This window comes from Arvicola amphibius, chromosome 3 (genome assembly GCF_903992535.2).
Source record: "Arvicola amphibius chromosome 3, mArvAmp1.2, whole genome shotgun sequence".
In the NCBI taxonomy this organism is placed as follows: domain Eukaryota; kingdom Metazoa; phylum Chordata; class Mammalia; order Rodentia; family Cricetidae; genus Arvicola; species Arvicola amphibius.
In genome coordinates this window covers 87823362-87841424 of record NC_052049.1, presented here as the reverse complement: position 1 = coordinate 87841424, position 18063 = coordinate 87823362, and the positions used below count along the sequence as shown (strand labels likewise).

General features: G+C 35.5%; 1 protein-coding gene across 1 annotated transcript; it reads right to left on the bottom strand.

The window, feature by feature from the left end:
• Positions 1 to 2457: 2457 nt before the first annotated feature.
• Positions 2458 to 3351, bottom strand: LOC119809778 (olfactory receptor 7G2-like). The gene has a single exon (XM_038322893.1). It carries the CDS (start codon positions 3349 to 3351, stop codon positions 2458 to 2460), a length of 894 nt encoding a protein of 297 aa, XP_038178821.1.
• Positions 3352 to 18063: the final 14712 nt, after the last annotated feature.

The window sequence follows — 18063 nt, the reverse complement described above, 5'->3', positions numbered from 1 at the left end:
GTTTCAGGCATTTAAGATTATGGTTGTGCTTTTAAATGTATTGTTTCATCTAGAATTTTACAATAATTGCTTTTCTTTCCTTTTTTTAAGTAGGGAAGCAACTTTATTGAAATAGCATTTGTATACCATGCAATTTACTCATTTGACATAAAGAATTCAATGATCTTTAACACCATGAGAGAATTATACAATCATTATTACAATGCTAGAATATTTAATCACCCCTAAAGAAACTTCATACACCTTGGCATTTGCAATTCATTTTCTTTTTTTTTAATGACAAAAACTTTCATTTAACAGATAAGATACCAATGCAGTGCTATGACTGGCTCATTCTTTTTTTAAAATTAATATTTATTTTTTATTTGTTTATTATTAAAAATTCCCATCTCCTCCCACTTCCCTCCCCTCCCCTCCACTCACACCCCTACTTCCTCCCTCTCCAGGCCAAAGAGCAGTCAGGGTTCCCTACACTATGGGAAGTCCAAGGTCCTCCCAAATCCCCCAGGTACAGGAAGGTGAGCATCCAAACTGACAAGGCTCCCACAGAGCCCGTCCATGCAGTAGAATCAAAGCCCAGCACCATTGTCCTTGGCTTCTCAGTCAGCCTACACTGTCAGCCACATTCAAAGAGTCCGGTTTGATCGCATGTTCCATCAGTCCCATTCCAGCTGGCCTTGGTGAGCTCCCATTAGATCAGTCCCACCATCTTAGTGGGTGGACACACCCCTCGCGGTCCTGACTTCCTTGCTCATGTTCTCCCTCCTTCTACTCCTCATTAGGACCTTGGGAGCTCAGTTCAGTGCTCCAATGTTGGTCTCTGTCTCTATGTCCATCCATCACCAGATGAAGGTTCTTGGGCAGCAGAGGAAGGGTGCCTGAACTGGTCTTGTCCTATAGCCACACTGATGATTATCTTGCATATTACAATAATTGCTTTTCTTGCCTGGAGAATTGGTTCAGAGGATCGAGACACATAGTATCTTTTTCATAGGACTTTTGTTCAGTTTCCAGGATATATGTGATGTATTTCTTTGCCATTGTTAAAGTTTTTGTTATATTTCTGTTTTAACATTTGTGTAAAATATGGAGAGAATTATGAAAAAAATAAAACTTCCTGTTATATATTCACTTTTGTTTATGTGATAAAATCTCCTAATCAAAAGAAACTAATAAGTGTAAAGTCTTGAATGCCTTACAGTTCCAGTACAAAGTCCATAGTATCAAATAAGTTGAGGCAGTAACTCAAGCAGCAAGCCACTCTACACCCAAACATGAAAGCAGAGAGAGACTGTGATTTCATGCTACCTAATTTCGAGGATTCTTATGTTCATTTAGATTATGTCACTTATTTAGCACAGAAGCCTCTGCCTGGGAAATGTTGCCACAAACAGTGTTTGGGTATTGCCACATCAGTCAGCAGTCAAGATAATGTTCTCAGTACAAGACATTCTAGACAATTCTTCAATAGATGCTTTCTTGCCAGAGGATCTAGTTTATTTAATGACAAATTAAATACTTGTTTATTTTATGATATTAATATAATAAGAGAATTTATGTAAGAACTTAAATCAGAAAATATATCTAGGTTAAAAATAATAATAAATCAAATAAAATAGATATATTGCTTGTAGACATGAGCGAGAAAATACACTCAACTGTGTTTAACCAGCAAAAAAGACTATCAAAATTTTAATCAAAACAAGGGTGGCTATGTATTTTTTAAATTACATATAAATATACACATGTATGTACCTATATATACATATATCCATAAAATATGCAAAAACAACATATGTGTATATACATCTATGTATATGTATATACATGCACACAAATATATTCCTATGAAAGCTAATGCTACAATTATATCTTAATTGAGAAATGAGACTATCCTTGATCATGAAAATCCACTATCTTTGAAATTTAATTTTTAATGAGGAAGAGAGTTCTTCACAGAAGTTGTACAGGTTTATAAAATGGGACATGGTCTATTAATATGAGAGATACATAGAGCAAAATCATAGACTCATACTGATGAACTACTAATTCCAATATTGAAATTTCAGTATCTATAATTAAATTAAGTTATTTTTTTCCTCTATCTTCATTACTCTATTTTCATGTTGTAAAACAATAGGATATGAGACCACCAGGATAATATAGATTATGCCATTCCTGTGAAAGTATACTTGCTTATATAATTAATATACAGCAGATTTTCCAAGGTCAGATGAATAAGGATATAGACATATTGACATGGGCACAAAAATAAATTTTTGTTCTTTAATAGACTCAAAGAAATTTTATTCTTTGAGTGAAGAAAATATTCTCAGTTTCTGTCTGAGAATCATGTACTAATCTGTCACTTGATTATTGCCATGCCATTGAATGATTCTAAGAGTGACCATATCACATGAAGTTTGCCATTCTAAAGATGAGCATTCTCAAGGCCTCCTATATGTCCCTGTTCCTCAGACTGTAGATAAATGGGTTCAGCATCTGAGTGACGGTGGAATACATTACTGAAGCCACTGCTGTCTTCCTGGGAGATTCTGTAACTGCAGAGCTAATATACACTCCTAAACCTGACCCATAAAACAAGGAAACAACTGACAGGTGAGACCCACAAGTGGAAAAAGCTTTATACCGTCCTTTCACTGATGGGATTTTGAAAACAGATGAGACAATTTCAATATAAGACAGAAAAATTCCTAAGAAAGGAACACCGCCAAATAGGATAGCTGCAATATAAATCAAAATCTTATTGATAAGCGTGTCAGAGCATGCAAGCTTTATGATCTGAGCAAGTTCACAGAAGAAGTGGGGGATTTCCAAGTCTGTGCAGAAAGTCAGCCGCAGCACCATGAGACTAAGCAGTAGTGCATTCACAACACTAATGATTAGTGAGACTAGAATGAGCAGCGTGCAGAAGAGCGGATTCATGATAACTGTGTACCTTAGAGTGTGGCAAATCGCCACATAGCGATCATAAGCCATTGCTGCAAGCAAACAATTTTCTAATTCAGCAAAAATCAAGACGGAGCAAGCCTGAGTGAGGCAGCCTGTGTATGATATTCTCTGATCTCGTGCCTGGATATTCCAAAGCATCTTCGGTACTGTGGCTGAGCTTATACAGATGTCAGCCAAGGATAGGTGGGAGAGTAAAGAGTACATGGGTGTATGGAGACGGAAATCTGAACTGATGGTCAGGGTGATGAGCAGGTTCCCAAGAAATGTGACGAGGTACATAACCAGGAATAGTCCAAAGAGAATGGGTTGTAATTCTGGACAATCTGAAAGGCCCAAGAGCAGAAATTCTATTGTCGCTGTTTGATTCGTAAATTGCATGTTGTTAGAAGACTAATGGGGAAAAGAGAGAGTAAGACATAAGTATTTTTTCCAAAGATCCTTCATTACAGAAAAATTTCACCTTCTAAAGTAATTCTCAATTATTTTCTCTTTTCTTACGTTCCAGTAATAATGTCCATTTTGGTTTTTCTGCTCTGTTCTTTTGGCTACATTAAACTTATTGAATCATTTTTTTTCTTTATTTAAACACTAAGTATTAATAATGTAGAACATTGTGTCTGACTAAAATTCCTCCAAATTCTGAATTCAACTAAAAATCAAACAAAATGATTTGCAGCATACATAAACACCATATCAAGTGATATTTTTAAAATTGGCACATTTCATTTTAATTTTTGCCTCATTATTTTCTTAATGCAAGCAAAATATAAAATCACTATATAAGATATTTTGCGTCTTAGTATATAGCACTGTGACAAATCATCAGTCCTTAAGTAAGTATTGCAAGGATATTCCAAAACAGAGTTTTATATATGAGGCACCTATATTATAATTTGTAATTTATTTTATTTTATTTTATTTTGGTTTTTCGAGACAGGGTTTCCCTGTAGTTTCTAGAGCCTGTCCTGGAACTAGCTCTTGTAGACCAGGCTGGCCTCAAACTCAGAGATCCGCCTGCCTCTGCCTCCTGAGTGCCGGGATTAAAGGCGTGTGCCACCACCGCAAGGCATAAATTTGTAATTTATTAATGACATAATACTGTTCATAATAGGATGGAAATAATTTTGAAAATGAAAAAAGTTTGAAAATGAAATACCGATAGAGAAGCCTTGAGTTAATAATCTCAAATTCAAGTGTAGAATCACAGACCTTAGAACTTTGTGTGTATAGAAGACCAAAAACTTAACAATATAGATGGACAATATTATCACTTATCACATACATTTAATGAAATACATAGCAATTAAATTTACATAACCTACAGTTAGCTACAAAATTTACCAATCTGAGGCTGATGAGTGGGCTCAGCAGGTAAAGGTGCTTGCTGTAATGATTGAATCCATAGTTTGAACCCTGGAACTTAACATGGGCTAAAGAGTGAGTCAACACCCAAAAGATATCCTTTAACCTCCACATGCAGACCATGGCAAGGATATACCTATATTCATACACAGACATTCATACATGCACACACTCACAAACATGAGCAACTAATATATATATTTTAAAAAGAATAACCAAACTGACTAGAGAAAAATAATTTAAATAAAATTTATAAAATATTTTAATAACCAATAAAACATACAAAATAATTATAAATTTTTGGTAAGCATGCTATGTATCATGATTAAAATAGTTTTATTATCATCTATCACTAACCAATAAATTAAAGCATATTACTATATAATATTTGACATTGCTAAAACAATACATATGTACATCTTTAATAATATGAAGAATGTATATGTTCCATTCCCAAACAGAAAAATGAAACAGAACTTGGTACTCATTATTCTCCTGAGTCTTTAATATATTTATACAGAACTACATATAAAATAATATTACATAATTATAAATTGATGTAATTAATTTGTTTTATGTGGCATTCTATGCTGTGCATTTTCAAAATCATAGAATAATATTTAAAAGCACAATTAAGAGTTTTACTTCAGTATCAGCCTTAATATGCTCATTATTATAAATACACATACACAAAAAGTAAAAAAATAGAACTTTTTTTACAAAAAAAGCATCTTTTTTTTCTGCAAATAGATGCTTTATAATAGTGAGCAAAATATTATCTAAGCTACATATACACTATTGGAATTTTTGCTTTGTCCAATTCACCATAAAAAATGATTGAGAATTATAGAATACTCTGTAAAACAACCAACAGTATACTGTTCATTAGAATGGTTTTAAGACCAGGGTAAGATATTAACAAAATGAAAAATTCTCAAATAAATATACATTACAGACCATAAATGGAATTTTTCAAGTTACCTGGGCACTAGCATAAAGGAATGGCACACAGTTATTCTTGGACTTACAAACACAATAAGAGAAATTGTTCTTTCTATGAACACAGAACTTCAAGAGGGCACTTTTCCTTCTTTGCAGAAATAAATGATTCTCAAAGCAAATGGTATAGTGCATGCTTAAATGGGAAAGACAGTCAAATGATGATTACAGGTTGATTAAGTGTGGTGTTGGTGGCCCATGGGACATTGCTTTGAAAAAATCCCAATTAAGTGGAGCCCCTTTGACTCTCAGTTGGCTATAGAACAGAACAGATTCTTATAGACATAACATCTGTAAGGAAGAAAGTTTCTTTGCTGATTAACATACAAAAAGAGGACCTTACTTTTCCATCATATGATTTTTTTGTCATAGTTATGGAGAGTATCTTGCATATCTTACCCTATTTTTATCCTATCATTCAAGGAAAGCTTTTCCACTCTATCCTAAACATCAATGTGAAAAGTTATGGTGGTATTATTAAGAGTGTAAGTTTGGAAGGAGGAATAGGAAGATGAATAATTATAATCCCCAAATGCAAATGAAATAGTTAAAATATATCTTTTCATGTATGTCTTACTAAAATAAATTAAAAAGAAAGCATTAAATACACAAATTAGAGGGTATAATACAATCTAATAATACACATAAACTGTGACAAATTAATTTGCGCCATCTATGCTACATTAAAAAAATTCTAAAGTATAATGAATAATCAAATGAAAATGGACACTTTCTTCTTTGTATCTGATTTATCAGTAATTACTCAACTTAAAAATCAATGTATAATTATACTGTAACATTCAATATTCTTTAACTGTAAAATAATAAACTAGCAAATATAAGGGATCATATAATGTGTGTGTGTATAAGTCCATAAACACCATAAGTAAGGGTTAAAAAATTAAAAGTAGCACCTTTGCCAAGGAAGCAAGCAGTGCTAATTACATATCTTATCCTTTCCCTCCATTCCTCAAATTCCAATTCCCTAGTCTCATCAGTAGCTCTGCGCAGAACACTTGCGGCAGCTCCCCACATTCTGTTCCTGGTAGATGACACGGATCTACCCCTCTCCAAATCTTTTCTCCACTCAAAGCTTTCTCCCACCCCTAATTCCATCAGGTATTCCCTGGGAAGCAACAAGCCACATTGGGCAGGAAAGCAGAAAGGTTACTTGCAGATCTTGAACTCTACTATTACATTAATACCCCAGTCTTATCTCCAGTTGTTACCGCACATCTGCTGCATCCTCTCTTAATTCCTAACACATACACACCATTTCCGACAGATATTCCCTTTAAACTTTTTACCCCCAACTCATTCTTTTATTCTGTTCCCCCAAGCCCAGTAGGTACTCCCCGAGGACCCAATTCCACACTGGGAAAGGAAGTAGGTAGGCTAACTGCAGATTTTCATATACCTTGTGATTGTCTCCAAATCCAGACCCTCAGTATTATCTCCAGCTTGGTAGCATAAATTCTGTTGTGACTTATCCCTATAACTCCTCCCATGTCATTCTTTCTCTCTCAAATTCAGAAACTAGACTTTTAGTATTTTATCATATGTATACACATTTGTACACATGAATAACTACATATATATACATATACACACATATAAATACATATGTTAATATATACATAGAATCCAAAGCCAGTGGTAAGATATATATATATATATATATATATGTGTGTGTGTGTGTGTGTGTGTGTGTGTGTGTGTACAAATTGATACATATATACGTATATATGAAACATACACACACACAAATACACACATATATATCAATTTGAAACCTGGATAAGAAGGAATGGGAGGATATATTATATATACATATATAATATATATTCATATGTATATGTATGTATGAATATGTGTGTATAATAACACATGTAATATAATATATAAACATATGCATGAGTGTTTGTGTGTATGAATTGTTTTGAGCTTCTCTCTATTTAAATTGATGTTGGCTATGGGCCTTTTCTAAACTGCCTTAATTATGCTGATGTATTTCCCTTGTTTTCCTATTCTTTTCAGGAAATTAATCACGATGTATATGCTTTTGTGTCAAAGGTTTTTTTTTTCTACATTTCATAAGATGATCATGAATTTTCTTTTAGTTTGTTTATGTGGTAGATTACCTTTATTGATTTATGTATGTTGAACCATCCACACATCATTGGGATAAAACCTATTTGACATTAGTGAAAGATTTTTTAATGTAATCTTGGATTCAGGTCACAAGTATTTTATTGAGTATTTTTGTATCAAGATTCACAATGAAAGTTTGCCTATAATTATCTTTCTTTATTTTGTCTTTATGTACTTTGAGTGTCAATGTAACTGTGGTCTCATAAAATGAATTGGGCAATGTTCCTTCTGCTTCTACTTTGTTGAATAATCTGAAAAGTATTGACTTGTTTGTATTGGCACTTCTTTGAAAATCTGATAGAATCCTGTGCTAAAACCATCTGGCCTTGGATTTTTTGGGTTGAGAAAAAATTCTGAGTGCTTCCATTTCACCAGGGATAGGGACAGAGATAGTCTGTTAAAACTGAATATTGATCTTGATTTAAATTGCAACTATCAAGAAAATCAGGAATTTGTCTTAGATTCTACAAGTTTGTGGAGTACAGGCTTTTAAAGTATCGCCTTATGATTGTATTTCCTTGGTGTCTGTAGCTAAGTACCCATTTTAATTTCATATTTTGTAGATTTTAATATTCTCTCTCTGCTTATTGGTTAATTGGAATAGCAGTTTGCTGATCTTATTGTTTTTCGTAAAGAACCAACTCTTTGTTTCATTGACTACATATATTCTTTTCATTTCATTTATCTTTCTGATTGCACCTGTGAATTTGATTCTTTATTGCTGTTTATTCCTCTTAGATGTGATTTTCATTTATATTGTAGAGTTTTAAGTTAAACCATTAAGTTGCTGGTATGAGATTGCTATTTTGTTTTTGTTTTTCTTTTTTTAAAACGCATGCATAAATTATTGCTTTATTTATAAATAGATATATAGGTCCTCTATTATTTTCATAAAGTACTGTTTAAATTCGATTTCTTCTATTTCTCCTGGAGTAGGGTGTTCAATTCTTGTTGTTTCAGAATGTCTGGATTCTGGTGATATCATGTTGCCTTTCATGTTGTTGGAGGAGTTCTTGCATTGCCATCTGCCCATCTCTTCCTTCAAATGGAGCCAGGAGTGACTTGGTGTCTTAGACCAATCTTTGCTGTGACTGAATCTGGTTGGATCTCCTCAGTGCCAGAGCAGGGGCTATTCCTTGTAACACAATCTGAAGGAGCCCGCACTCCCTTGCAGGAATCCTCAGACCTGCCTGGAGGGCAGCCTCTCACCCTTTGGGTGGATGGCCTTAGTGCAGGAGCAGGACACTTGAATACACCAGGGAAGGCTTGGGAGAGGCCGGGACATGAATACCAAAGACACCCCTGCACCAGGACCTGGGGGAAGGGGGCTGTGCTCTCTTTCAGGGCAGGTTGCCTCAGGGTCGCACACACTCACCCTTCCAGATGGAACTCCACCGCACCCGGATCAGGGATCTGTCATCTCCATTTCTTTATGGCAGTTTTTTCTCCTCCTGTTTAAGGTCCTCTATTATTTTCATAAAGTACTGTTTAAAGTCGATTTCTTCTGGAGTAAGGTGTTCAATTCTTGTTGTTTCAGGATCCCTGGATTCTGCTGATGTCACGTTGCCTTTCAGGTTGATAGAGGAATTATTGCATTGGTGCCTTCCCATCTCTTCCAGTCCAGATGGAACTCCTCAGCACTGAGTCAGGTATGCCTGGTAGCCCAAGGAGACCGCGGACAAAAAGGCAAACGTGGAGGCAGAGCAGTGTCCACTAGAACACAACAGCCTTGCAAAACAAGCTGAAGGTGCCCGCACTCCCTTGTGGGAACCTTCAGGCCTGCCTGGCGGGCAGCCTCTGGGTGGATTGTCTTGGTGCAGGAGTAGGAGAGTACTCCATTTTTTCATTGGATTATTTATTCTTTTGATGACCAATTTCTTGAGCTCTTTGTATATTTTGGAGATCAGACCTCTGCCTGATGTGGGGTTGGTTAAGATCTTTTCCCATTCTGTACACTGTCATTTTGTTTTTTTTTTTTGACCATGTCCTTTGCTTTACAAAAGCTTCTCAGTTTCAAATGGTCCCATTTATTTATTGTTACTTTCATTGTTTGTGCGTCTGGTGTTATATTTGGGAAGTGTTCTCCTGTGCCCATGTTTTGAAGGATACTTCTCACTTTCTCTTCTTTCAGGTTCAGTGTGGTCAGACTTATATTGAGGTCTTTAATCCATTTGGTCTTGAATTTTTGCATGTGGATAGATAGGGATCTATTTGCAGTCTTCTACATGTTGACATATAGTATGTGAGCATCGTTTATTGTAGATGCTTTCTTTTTTCCATTGTATAATTTTAGCTTCTTTGTCAAAAACCAGGTATTCATAGGTGTATGGATTAATATCCAGGTCTTCAATTCCATTGGTCGACCTGTGTGTTTAGGCCAATACCAAGCTATATTCTTTACTGTCGCTCTATGATGGAGCTTGATGTAAGGGAGAGTAATGCCTCCAGAAGTTCCTTTATTGTACAGGCTATTTTGGATATTAAGGTTTTTTGATTGTCCATATAAAGGTCAATATTGTTCTTTAGAGGCCTGTGAAGAATTGTGTTGGTATTTTGATGGGTATTGCATTGAATCTGTAGATTAATTTTATTAGGATTGCTATTTTTATAATGTTGATTCTACCTATCCAAGAGCATGGGATATATTTCTATTTTCTGATATCTTCTTCAATTTCTTTTCTCAATGACTTAAAGTTCTTGTTGAATAAGTCTTTCACTTCTTGGTTAGTGTTATCACAATATTTTATGTTATTTGTGGCTGTTGTGAAGAGTGATATTTCTCTGATTTCTTTCTCAGCTTCTTTTTCATTTGTATATTGGCAGGCTACTGAGTATTTTGAGTTGGTTTTGCATTCTTTCACATTATGGAAAGTATTTATTAGCTATAGGAGTTCTCTGGTAGAGTTTTTGTGGTCACTTATTTATACTATTATATTGTCTGCAAATAATGAAAATTTGACTTCTTCCTTTCCAATATGTATCCCCTTGATTTCCTTTTGTTTTCTTATTGCTCTAGCTAGAACTTCAAGAACTATGTTGAATAGATATCGAGAATGGACAGCCTTGTCTTGTTTCGGATTTTAGTGGAATCAATTAGCGTTTCTCTCCATTTAGTTTGATGTAAACTGTAAGCTTGCTTTATATTGCTTTTATTATATTTACATACATTCTTTGTATCCCTGATATCTCCAAGACCTTTATCATGAGGGGTGTTAAATTTTGTCAAATGTTCTTTCAGAATCGAATGAGATGATCAGAACATTTTTTTTTCTTTTAGCTTATTTACACTCACACATATAAAATAAAGTAAGTCAATCTTAAAAAATAAAACTAAAAATTTGTTATTGATTGAACACAAAATCCTTTCTTATTTTTCATTCATTTTGAATACAAACCATAATTAGCCCTTACACACATCCTTCTGACCCCCCCCTTTCTCCCTTCCTGCCTTTCCGCTTTATCTACTCCTCCAACAAGAGTATAAAGGTAAGGTCTCCCATAGGGAGTCACCAAAGCATGTCACATTGAGGCAGGGACAAGCTTCTCCCAAGGTAGGGAATGATCTTCAAAATGTCAGTTCATGCAGCAGAGATAGATCCTGGTCTCATTGCCAGGGGATCCTCAAACAGAACAAGATACACTATTGTCACTCATAGGGAGATGGCCGGGTTCAGTCCCATGCAGTCTCCCCAGCTGTCTGTTTAGAGTTCATGAGTTCTCTGAAACTTGGTTCAGCTGTCTCTCTGGATTTCCCCATCATGATCTGGACCCCACTTGCTCATTTAATATCTCCTCCCCTTTTCAGACTGAACTCCCAGAGCTTGACCCTGGTGATTAGCTGCAGATCTCTGCATTTGCATGAAAGTTCTATGATGATAGTTAGGGTATTCACCAGTCTGATTACAAGGGAAGGCCAGTCAGACACCCTGTCCTCTATTGCTAGGAGTCTTAGTTGGGGGTCATCCTTGTAGGTGCCTGGGAATGGTTCCCTAGCACTGGATTTCTCCCTAACCCCATAATGGCTCACTTTATCACTCATACTTATCCCTCCTTGAAATTGACCATCTTGTTCCCTCAAGTTCTCATTCCATATCCCCTCTCTTCTATTATCTCTACCCCTCCCCACAGTTTACAGAGAAGATCTCATCTATTTCCTCTTCCCAGGGTGATCCATGCATCCTTCTTAGGATCCTTCTTGTTACCTAGCTTCTCTGGGGCTGTGAATTGTAGTCTGTTTACCCTTTGCTTTACATCTAGTCTCCACAGATGAGTGAGAACATATTATGTTTGTCTGTCTGAGTCTGTTTGCCTCACTTAGAATGTTGTTTTTTCTAGTTCCATCCATTTATCTGCAATTTTGAAGATGTCATTGTTTTTTGTTGTTGTTGAGTAATACTCCATGTGTAAATGTGTGATGTGGGAGAGTCTTCTGTTTGTGTTGATTTCATTCGTTAATAAAGAAACTGCCTTGGCCCATTTAATAGGCCAGCCCTTAGGTGGGTGGAGTAGACAGAACAGAATGCTGGGAAGAAGGGGAGTGAGGTAGAAGGCTCAGACAATTGCCCTGTCGCTATGAAGCTAGCCACCAGGTCAGACATGCTGCATTTTTCCCGGTAAGACACCACTCATGGTGTTACACAGGTTATTAGATATGGGTTAGTCAAGATGTGAGTAAGAGGCTGAAACTAATGGGGCAGGCAGTGTTTAAATGAATACAGTTTTGTGTTGTTATTTCTGGTAAAGCTAGCCAGGCGGCCAGGAGTCGGGTGGGACAAAAAGCAGGCCTGCCTGCAGCCCCTCACTACAAATGTGCCACATTTTCTTCATCCATTTTTTGTTTGAGGTATATCTAGGTTGTTTCTAGGTCCTGACTATTACAATTAATGCTGCTGTGAACATAGTTGTGCTCATATCCTTGTAGTATGGTAGAGCATCCTTTGGATATATGCTCAAGACTGGAATAACTAGGTCTTGAGGTAGATTGATTCCCAATTTTCTGAGAGGTTGCTATATTGATTTTCAAAGTGGCTGTATAAGTTTGCTGTCCCATGAGCAGTGGATGAGTGTTCCCCTTATTCCACATCATCTCCATGTCCTCAGTGTTTTTGATATGAACCATTCTTACAGGTATAAGATGGTGTTTCAGAGTCATTTTGATTTGCATTTCCCTGATAACTAAGGATGTGGAGCAATTCCTCTAATGTCTTTCAGTCATTTGATATTCTTCTGCTGAGAATTCTGTTCAGATCTGTACTAGTTAGATTATTTGCTATTTTGATATCTAATTTCTTGAGTTCTTTATACATTTTGGAGATCAACCCTCTGTCTGATGTGGGATTGGTGAAGATTTCTTCCCATTCTGAAGGCTGTCATTTTGTCTTATTTTCCATGTCCTTTGCTTTACAGAAGCTTCTCAGTATCAGGAGGTTCTATTTATTGATTGTTACTATCATTGTCTGTGCTACTGGTATTATATTTAGGAAAACATCTCCTGTGCCAATACATTAAAAGTTACTTACCACTTTTTCTTCTATCAGGTTCAGTGTGACTGGATTTATATTGAAGTCTTTGATCAACTTGGACTTGAGTTTTGTGCACAGTGATAGATATGGATCCATTTGCAATCTTCTACATTTTGACATCCAATTATGCTGGCACCATTTGGCAAAGAAAGTTTCTTTTTTCCTATTGTAAAGTTTTGGTTTCTTTGTCAAGAGTTACATATCCATAGGTGTGTAGATTACTGTCAGGGTCTTCAATTCGATTCTGTTGGTCCACATGTCTGATTTTATGCTAATACCAAGCTGTTTTTAATATTACAGCTCTATAATAGAGCTTAACATCAAAGATGGTGATGCTTTCAGAGGTTTATTTATTGTACAGGATTGTATTAGCTCTCCTGGGTTTTTTGATTTTCCATATGAAGGAGAGTATTGTACTTTTGAGATCTGTGAAGCATTGCATTGGTATTTTGATAAGAATTGGATTGAATCTATAGATTGCTTTTAGTAAGATTGCCGTTTTATCATGTGATCCTACTATCTGAGAGCTTGGGGATTTTTCCAATTTCTATTGTCTTTAACAAACTCATTCTTTTTTTTTTTTTTTTTTGGTTTTTCGAGACAGGATTTCTCTGCAGCTTTTTTAGAGCCTGTCCTGGAACAAACTCATTCTTTAAAGATTTAAATTTCTTCTCACACAGATCTTTCATTGTTTGCTAGAGTTACCCTAAGATATTTCATATTATTTGTGATTTGTGGCTATTGTAAAGTGTAATGCTTTTTTGATTTTTTTTTCTCAGCCCATTTATCATTTGTATATAGGAGGGATACTATTTTTTTTGAGTTAATCTTGTATCCTGTATCCCATCATTTTACCGAAGGTTTTAATCATCTGTAATAGTTCCCTGATAGAATTTTTGGGTTTCTTATCTATATAATCATATCATCTGCAAAGAGTGTAGGTCTGACTTCTTCCTTTCTAATTTCTATCCTCCTAGTTTTGTTGTTGTTGTTGCTGTGTTGTTGGCCTAGCTAGACGTTCCAGTACCATATTTAATAGATATGTAAAAAGTACACAGTCTTGTATTGTTCCTGATTTTCGTGGAATTGCTTTGAGTTTCTCTTCATTTATTGGGATCTAGGCTGTTGCCTTGCTGTAAATTTTATTTATTATGTTTAGGTATGTTCTTTGCATTCCTTATTTCTCAGAGACCTTTATTATGATACAGTATTGGATTTTGTTGAAGGACTTTCAGCATCTAATGAGGTGATCATGTAGTTTTCTCTTTCAGTTTGTTTTTATGGTGTATTACATTGACTAAATTTCTTATGTTGAACCATTCCTGCATCTCTGGGATGAAATCTACTTGATCATGATAATGATTTTTATTGATGTGTTCTTGTATTCAGTTTGCCAATATTTTGCTGAGTATTTCTGCATCAATGTTCATGAGGAAGGTTGGTCTGTAACTTTTTTGTTGCATTTTTGTGGTTTGGGCATTAGGGTAACTGATGTCTTAAAAAGAGTTTGGCAATGTTCTATTTCTACTTTGTGAAACAATTTGAGGAGTATAGGCATTAGCTCTTTTTTGAAATACTGAAAGAATTCTTCCCTGAAACCATCTGGCCCTGGGCATTTTTTATTTGGGAGACTTTTAATAACTGCTTCTATTTCCTTAGAAGTTATAAGTCTATTTAAGTTATTTATCTGGTTTTGATTTAATTTTGATAAGTCACACCTATCCAAAAGATTTTCTGTATCTTTTAGGTTTCCTAATTTGTGGAGTACAGATTTTTAAAGTGTAGTATGATTATTCTCTGGATTCTCTTGTCTGTTAATATGTCTTCCTTTTAATTTCTGATTTTGTTAACTTGGATATTCCCTCTCTGCCTTTTGAATAGTTTAGATAAGTGCTTGTTTATCTTGTTAGTTTTATCAAAGAACCAACTCTTTGTTTCATTAATTTTTTGTATTGCTCTTTGTTTTTATTTTCTTGATTCCATCCTTTAATTTGATTATTTCATATCATCTAGTCCTCCATTGTAAGACTGCTTCTTTTTGTTCTAGAGCTTTCAAGTGTGCTGTTAAGTCACTAGTGTGAGATTTCTCCAACTTGTTTATGTAGGCATTTATTGTTATGAACTTTCCCATTAGTATTGCTTTCATAGTTTCCCATATGTTATTGTATGTTGTACATTCATTTTCATTGATTTCTAGGAAGTTTTAAATTTCTTTAATTCTTGCTTGACTCAGTGATGATTCAGTTGAGTATTATTCAGTTTCCATGAGTTCATAGGCTTTCTGTAGTTTGTCTTGTTGTTGAATTCTATCTTTAAGCCATTTTGATCTGATAAGATATAGGGGTTTACTCCCATTTTATGTATCTGTTGTGATTTGCTTTGTTACCAAGTATGTGGTTAAGTTTAGAGAAAGTTATATGAGGTGCTGAGAAGAATGTACATTCTTTTATGTTCAGATAGAATGTTCTATAGATGTCTGTTAAGCCCATTTGAGTCATAACATCTGTTAGTTTCCTTAATTTCTTTGTTAACATTCTGTCTGGCAGACCTGTCCATTGGTAAGAGTGGGGTGTTGAGATCTCCTACCATTAGTGTATGGGGTTTGATGTGGAATTTAAACTTTACTAATGTTTCTTTTTCATGGGTGGGTCTCCATGTATTTAATAAATGTTCAGAATGAAGACTTTATCTTGACTGATTTTTCCCATGATGATATGAAATGTCCTTCTATTTCTCCTTTGATTAATTTTAGTGTGAAGTCTATTTTGTTAGATATTAGGATAGCTACACCAGTTTGCTTCTTAGGTCCATTTGGTTGGAAAGTCTTTGCTTTTATTAAGGGATTTATTTATTTCTTTCCAGTTTTCTTTGTATTTTTCTTGTTTTCTTTAAGTGAATTTTTCTTTTCCTCTTTAAGAGTCTCTATATCTTCTATTTATACATTGGGATGTTCAGGATTTGCTGTTGTAGAACCACTTGGTTCTGGTAGTACTATATTGCTGCTCTTCAAGTTTTTGAATATATTCTTGCTCTGGCATATATCTATCTCTTCTTCCAATTGGTGCAGGTGTTACCTGTGATTCTGGGGTCTCTCTTCCTTCAATTGGTGTAAGCAATGTCTGTGCTTCTGGAGCCACTGATGCTGTTATAAATGCTTGGGTTTGGGGGCAGAGTGGGGCTTGTAGATTACATGGTCTATTTAGGAATGGCAGAGTAGTAGTCTTCCCACAGAAGACTTGTCTGCTGACTGGCTAGTGGGGCTACAATGGGTGAGGTAGTATTTGGGATGTGCCCTAGGTCTAGGGCATAGAGACTATGCAGTCCAACTGTGTTCAATTGGTATAGGTGGAATCTGAGTTTTGGAGAGTCAGTCACTGAAGTTACAGGGGATGGTTGGGTTTTGGGGAAGGAGTGGAATTTGTAGGTCCAATGAAAGATAGAATGGCCTGCCCACAGAAGCCTTGCCTGGTGACTAGCTAGTGGGGCTGCATTGGGTGGGACCAGAGAACATTTTCTGGAAGAAATACAAATGTCTAGTGAGCAGTCAAAAGTGCTTGTCACCAGTAAAATGCAGATTAATATTTTAAGATTTCATCTCACCCCCATCAGAATTATCTTCCTTGGGAATATGAATAACAATTTTTTCATGTAGGGGTCTATACGAGAACCCTTATGTACTGTTGGTGAAGTGTAAACTGCTGTTATCATTTTGGAAATTGGCCTAAAGGTTTCTGAAACAAAAGCAGAAAGAGAAGTACTACATGACCTAGCTATAGAACTCCTGAGCACATACTTTATGTACTTTCTCCTACTACAAAGATACTTAAATTACCATGTTCAATGCTCCTTTATTCACAATAGCTAGAACATGGTATGGACTTAGAAGCCCACCTGTAGATGGATTATAATGTGGTATATATACACAATGGAATAGTAAGCAGTTTTAAAAATGTAATAAGAAAAATTATAGATAAATGAATTGAACTGGGAAAAACCTGACTTGAGCAAGTAGGGCCCAGAAATACAAATACTGCATGTTCTCTCTCATATGAAGATATTAGTTTCTAATCATTTGTTTTGTTTGTTTTATGTGGACCATAAGTGGAATCAAGGAAAGTAAAACTGGGCCACTTGCTAAGGAATGCATTATAGGTGTCTGGATCATAAACTATAGGTAAGACAAAAGTTAAAAATAAGGCATATTGGATATGAAATAGCGTATCCAGGAAGGGTCATGGAGAGCATTGAGAAGGCAGTGAATATGAACCCAAAAAAGAGTGCAACAAAAATCTATATGAAAATTTACTATCTTATAATCCAACAATAATAAAATTGCTATTGATGGGTATAGCAGGAAACATGAGATATATAACTAAGACAGAGTTATATTGGTGTTTACAAGTATAAGCATGGAAGGATGATGGAGTCGAGAGGTAGTCGGTAGGGGATGAGTTAATAAAGACTAAGGATTTATGAAATTGCCCATGGAAACATTGGTTAATAAATTAGTTTCAAAGTACTTAAAGAAAATTAAAAACAGAGGTATACTATATCATTACAAAATACTGCTCCCAGAAGCCATGGAATATTAAATAAAATTGAAGATACAGGTGGGAGAAACCTCCCTCTGAGTTATTAGTCAGGGAATTCTCAGGGATCCACAAAACAAGACTTTTGCTATTGCGCTTAGTTACCCAGCACAACTAAAAGTTAAGATGTTATTGCTGAAGACACCACACACTTTAGCTTCAAAAGATAGAGAAATCAATTTCAAACCACCTTGGAACCTTCCTCATTGCTGAGTAGTCTTCAAAGTGCCAAAAAGCTGCTATTCAGGTTTCTGGGGAGAAAAGATATTAGTGATTTTACCCAGTGTTGGACCCTTCATGCTATAATACCAACCTGCAAAGATGATGTGTCCACTAGTGTAAGAGGGATCTGACTCTTATGCGGAGACTAATTGCTTTCTGACTGGATTCCATGTAAAATACTATAAAACTACTCAAAAGTTAATGATTTGGGAAGTCATGGCATCTCAGGTGGAACCTACTTATTA

Bases quoted from the DNA above. Each gene is read 5' to 3' on its own strand.
- LOC119809778 (XM_038322893.1), bottom strand. From the start codon at position 3,351: ATGCAATTTACGAATCAAACAGCGACAATAGAATTTCTGCTCTTGGGC.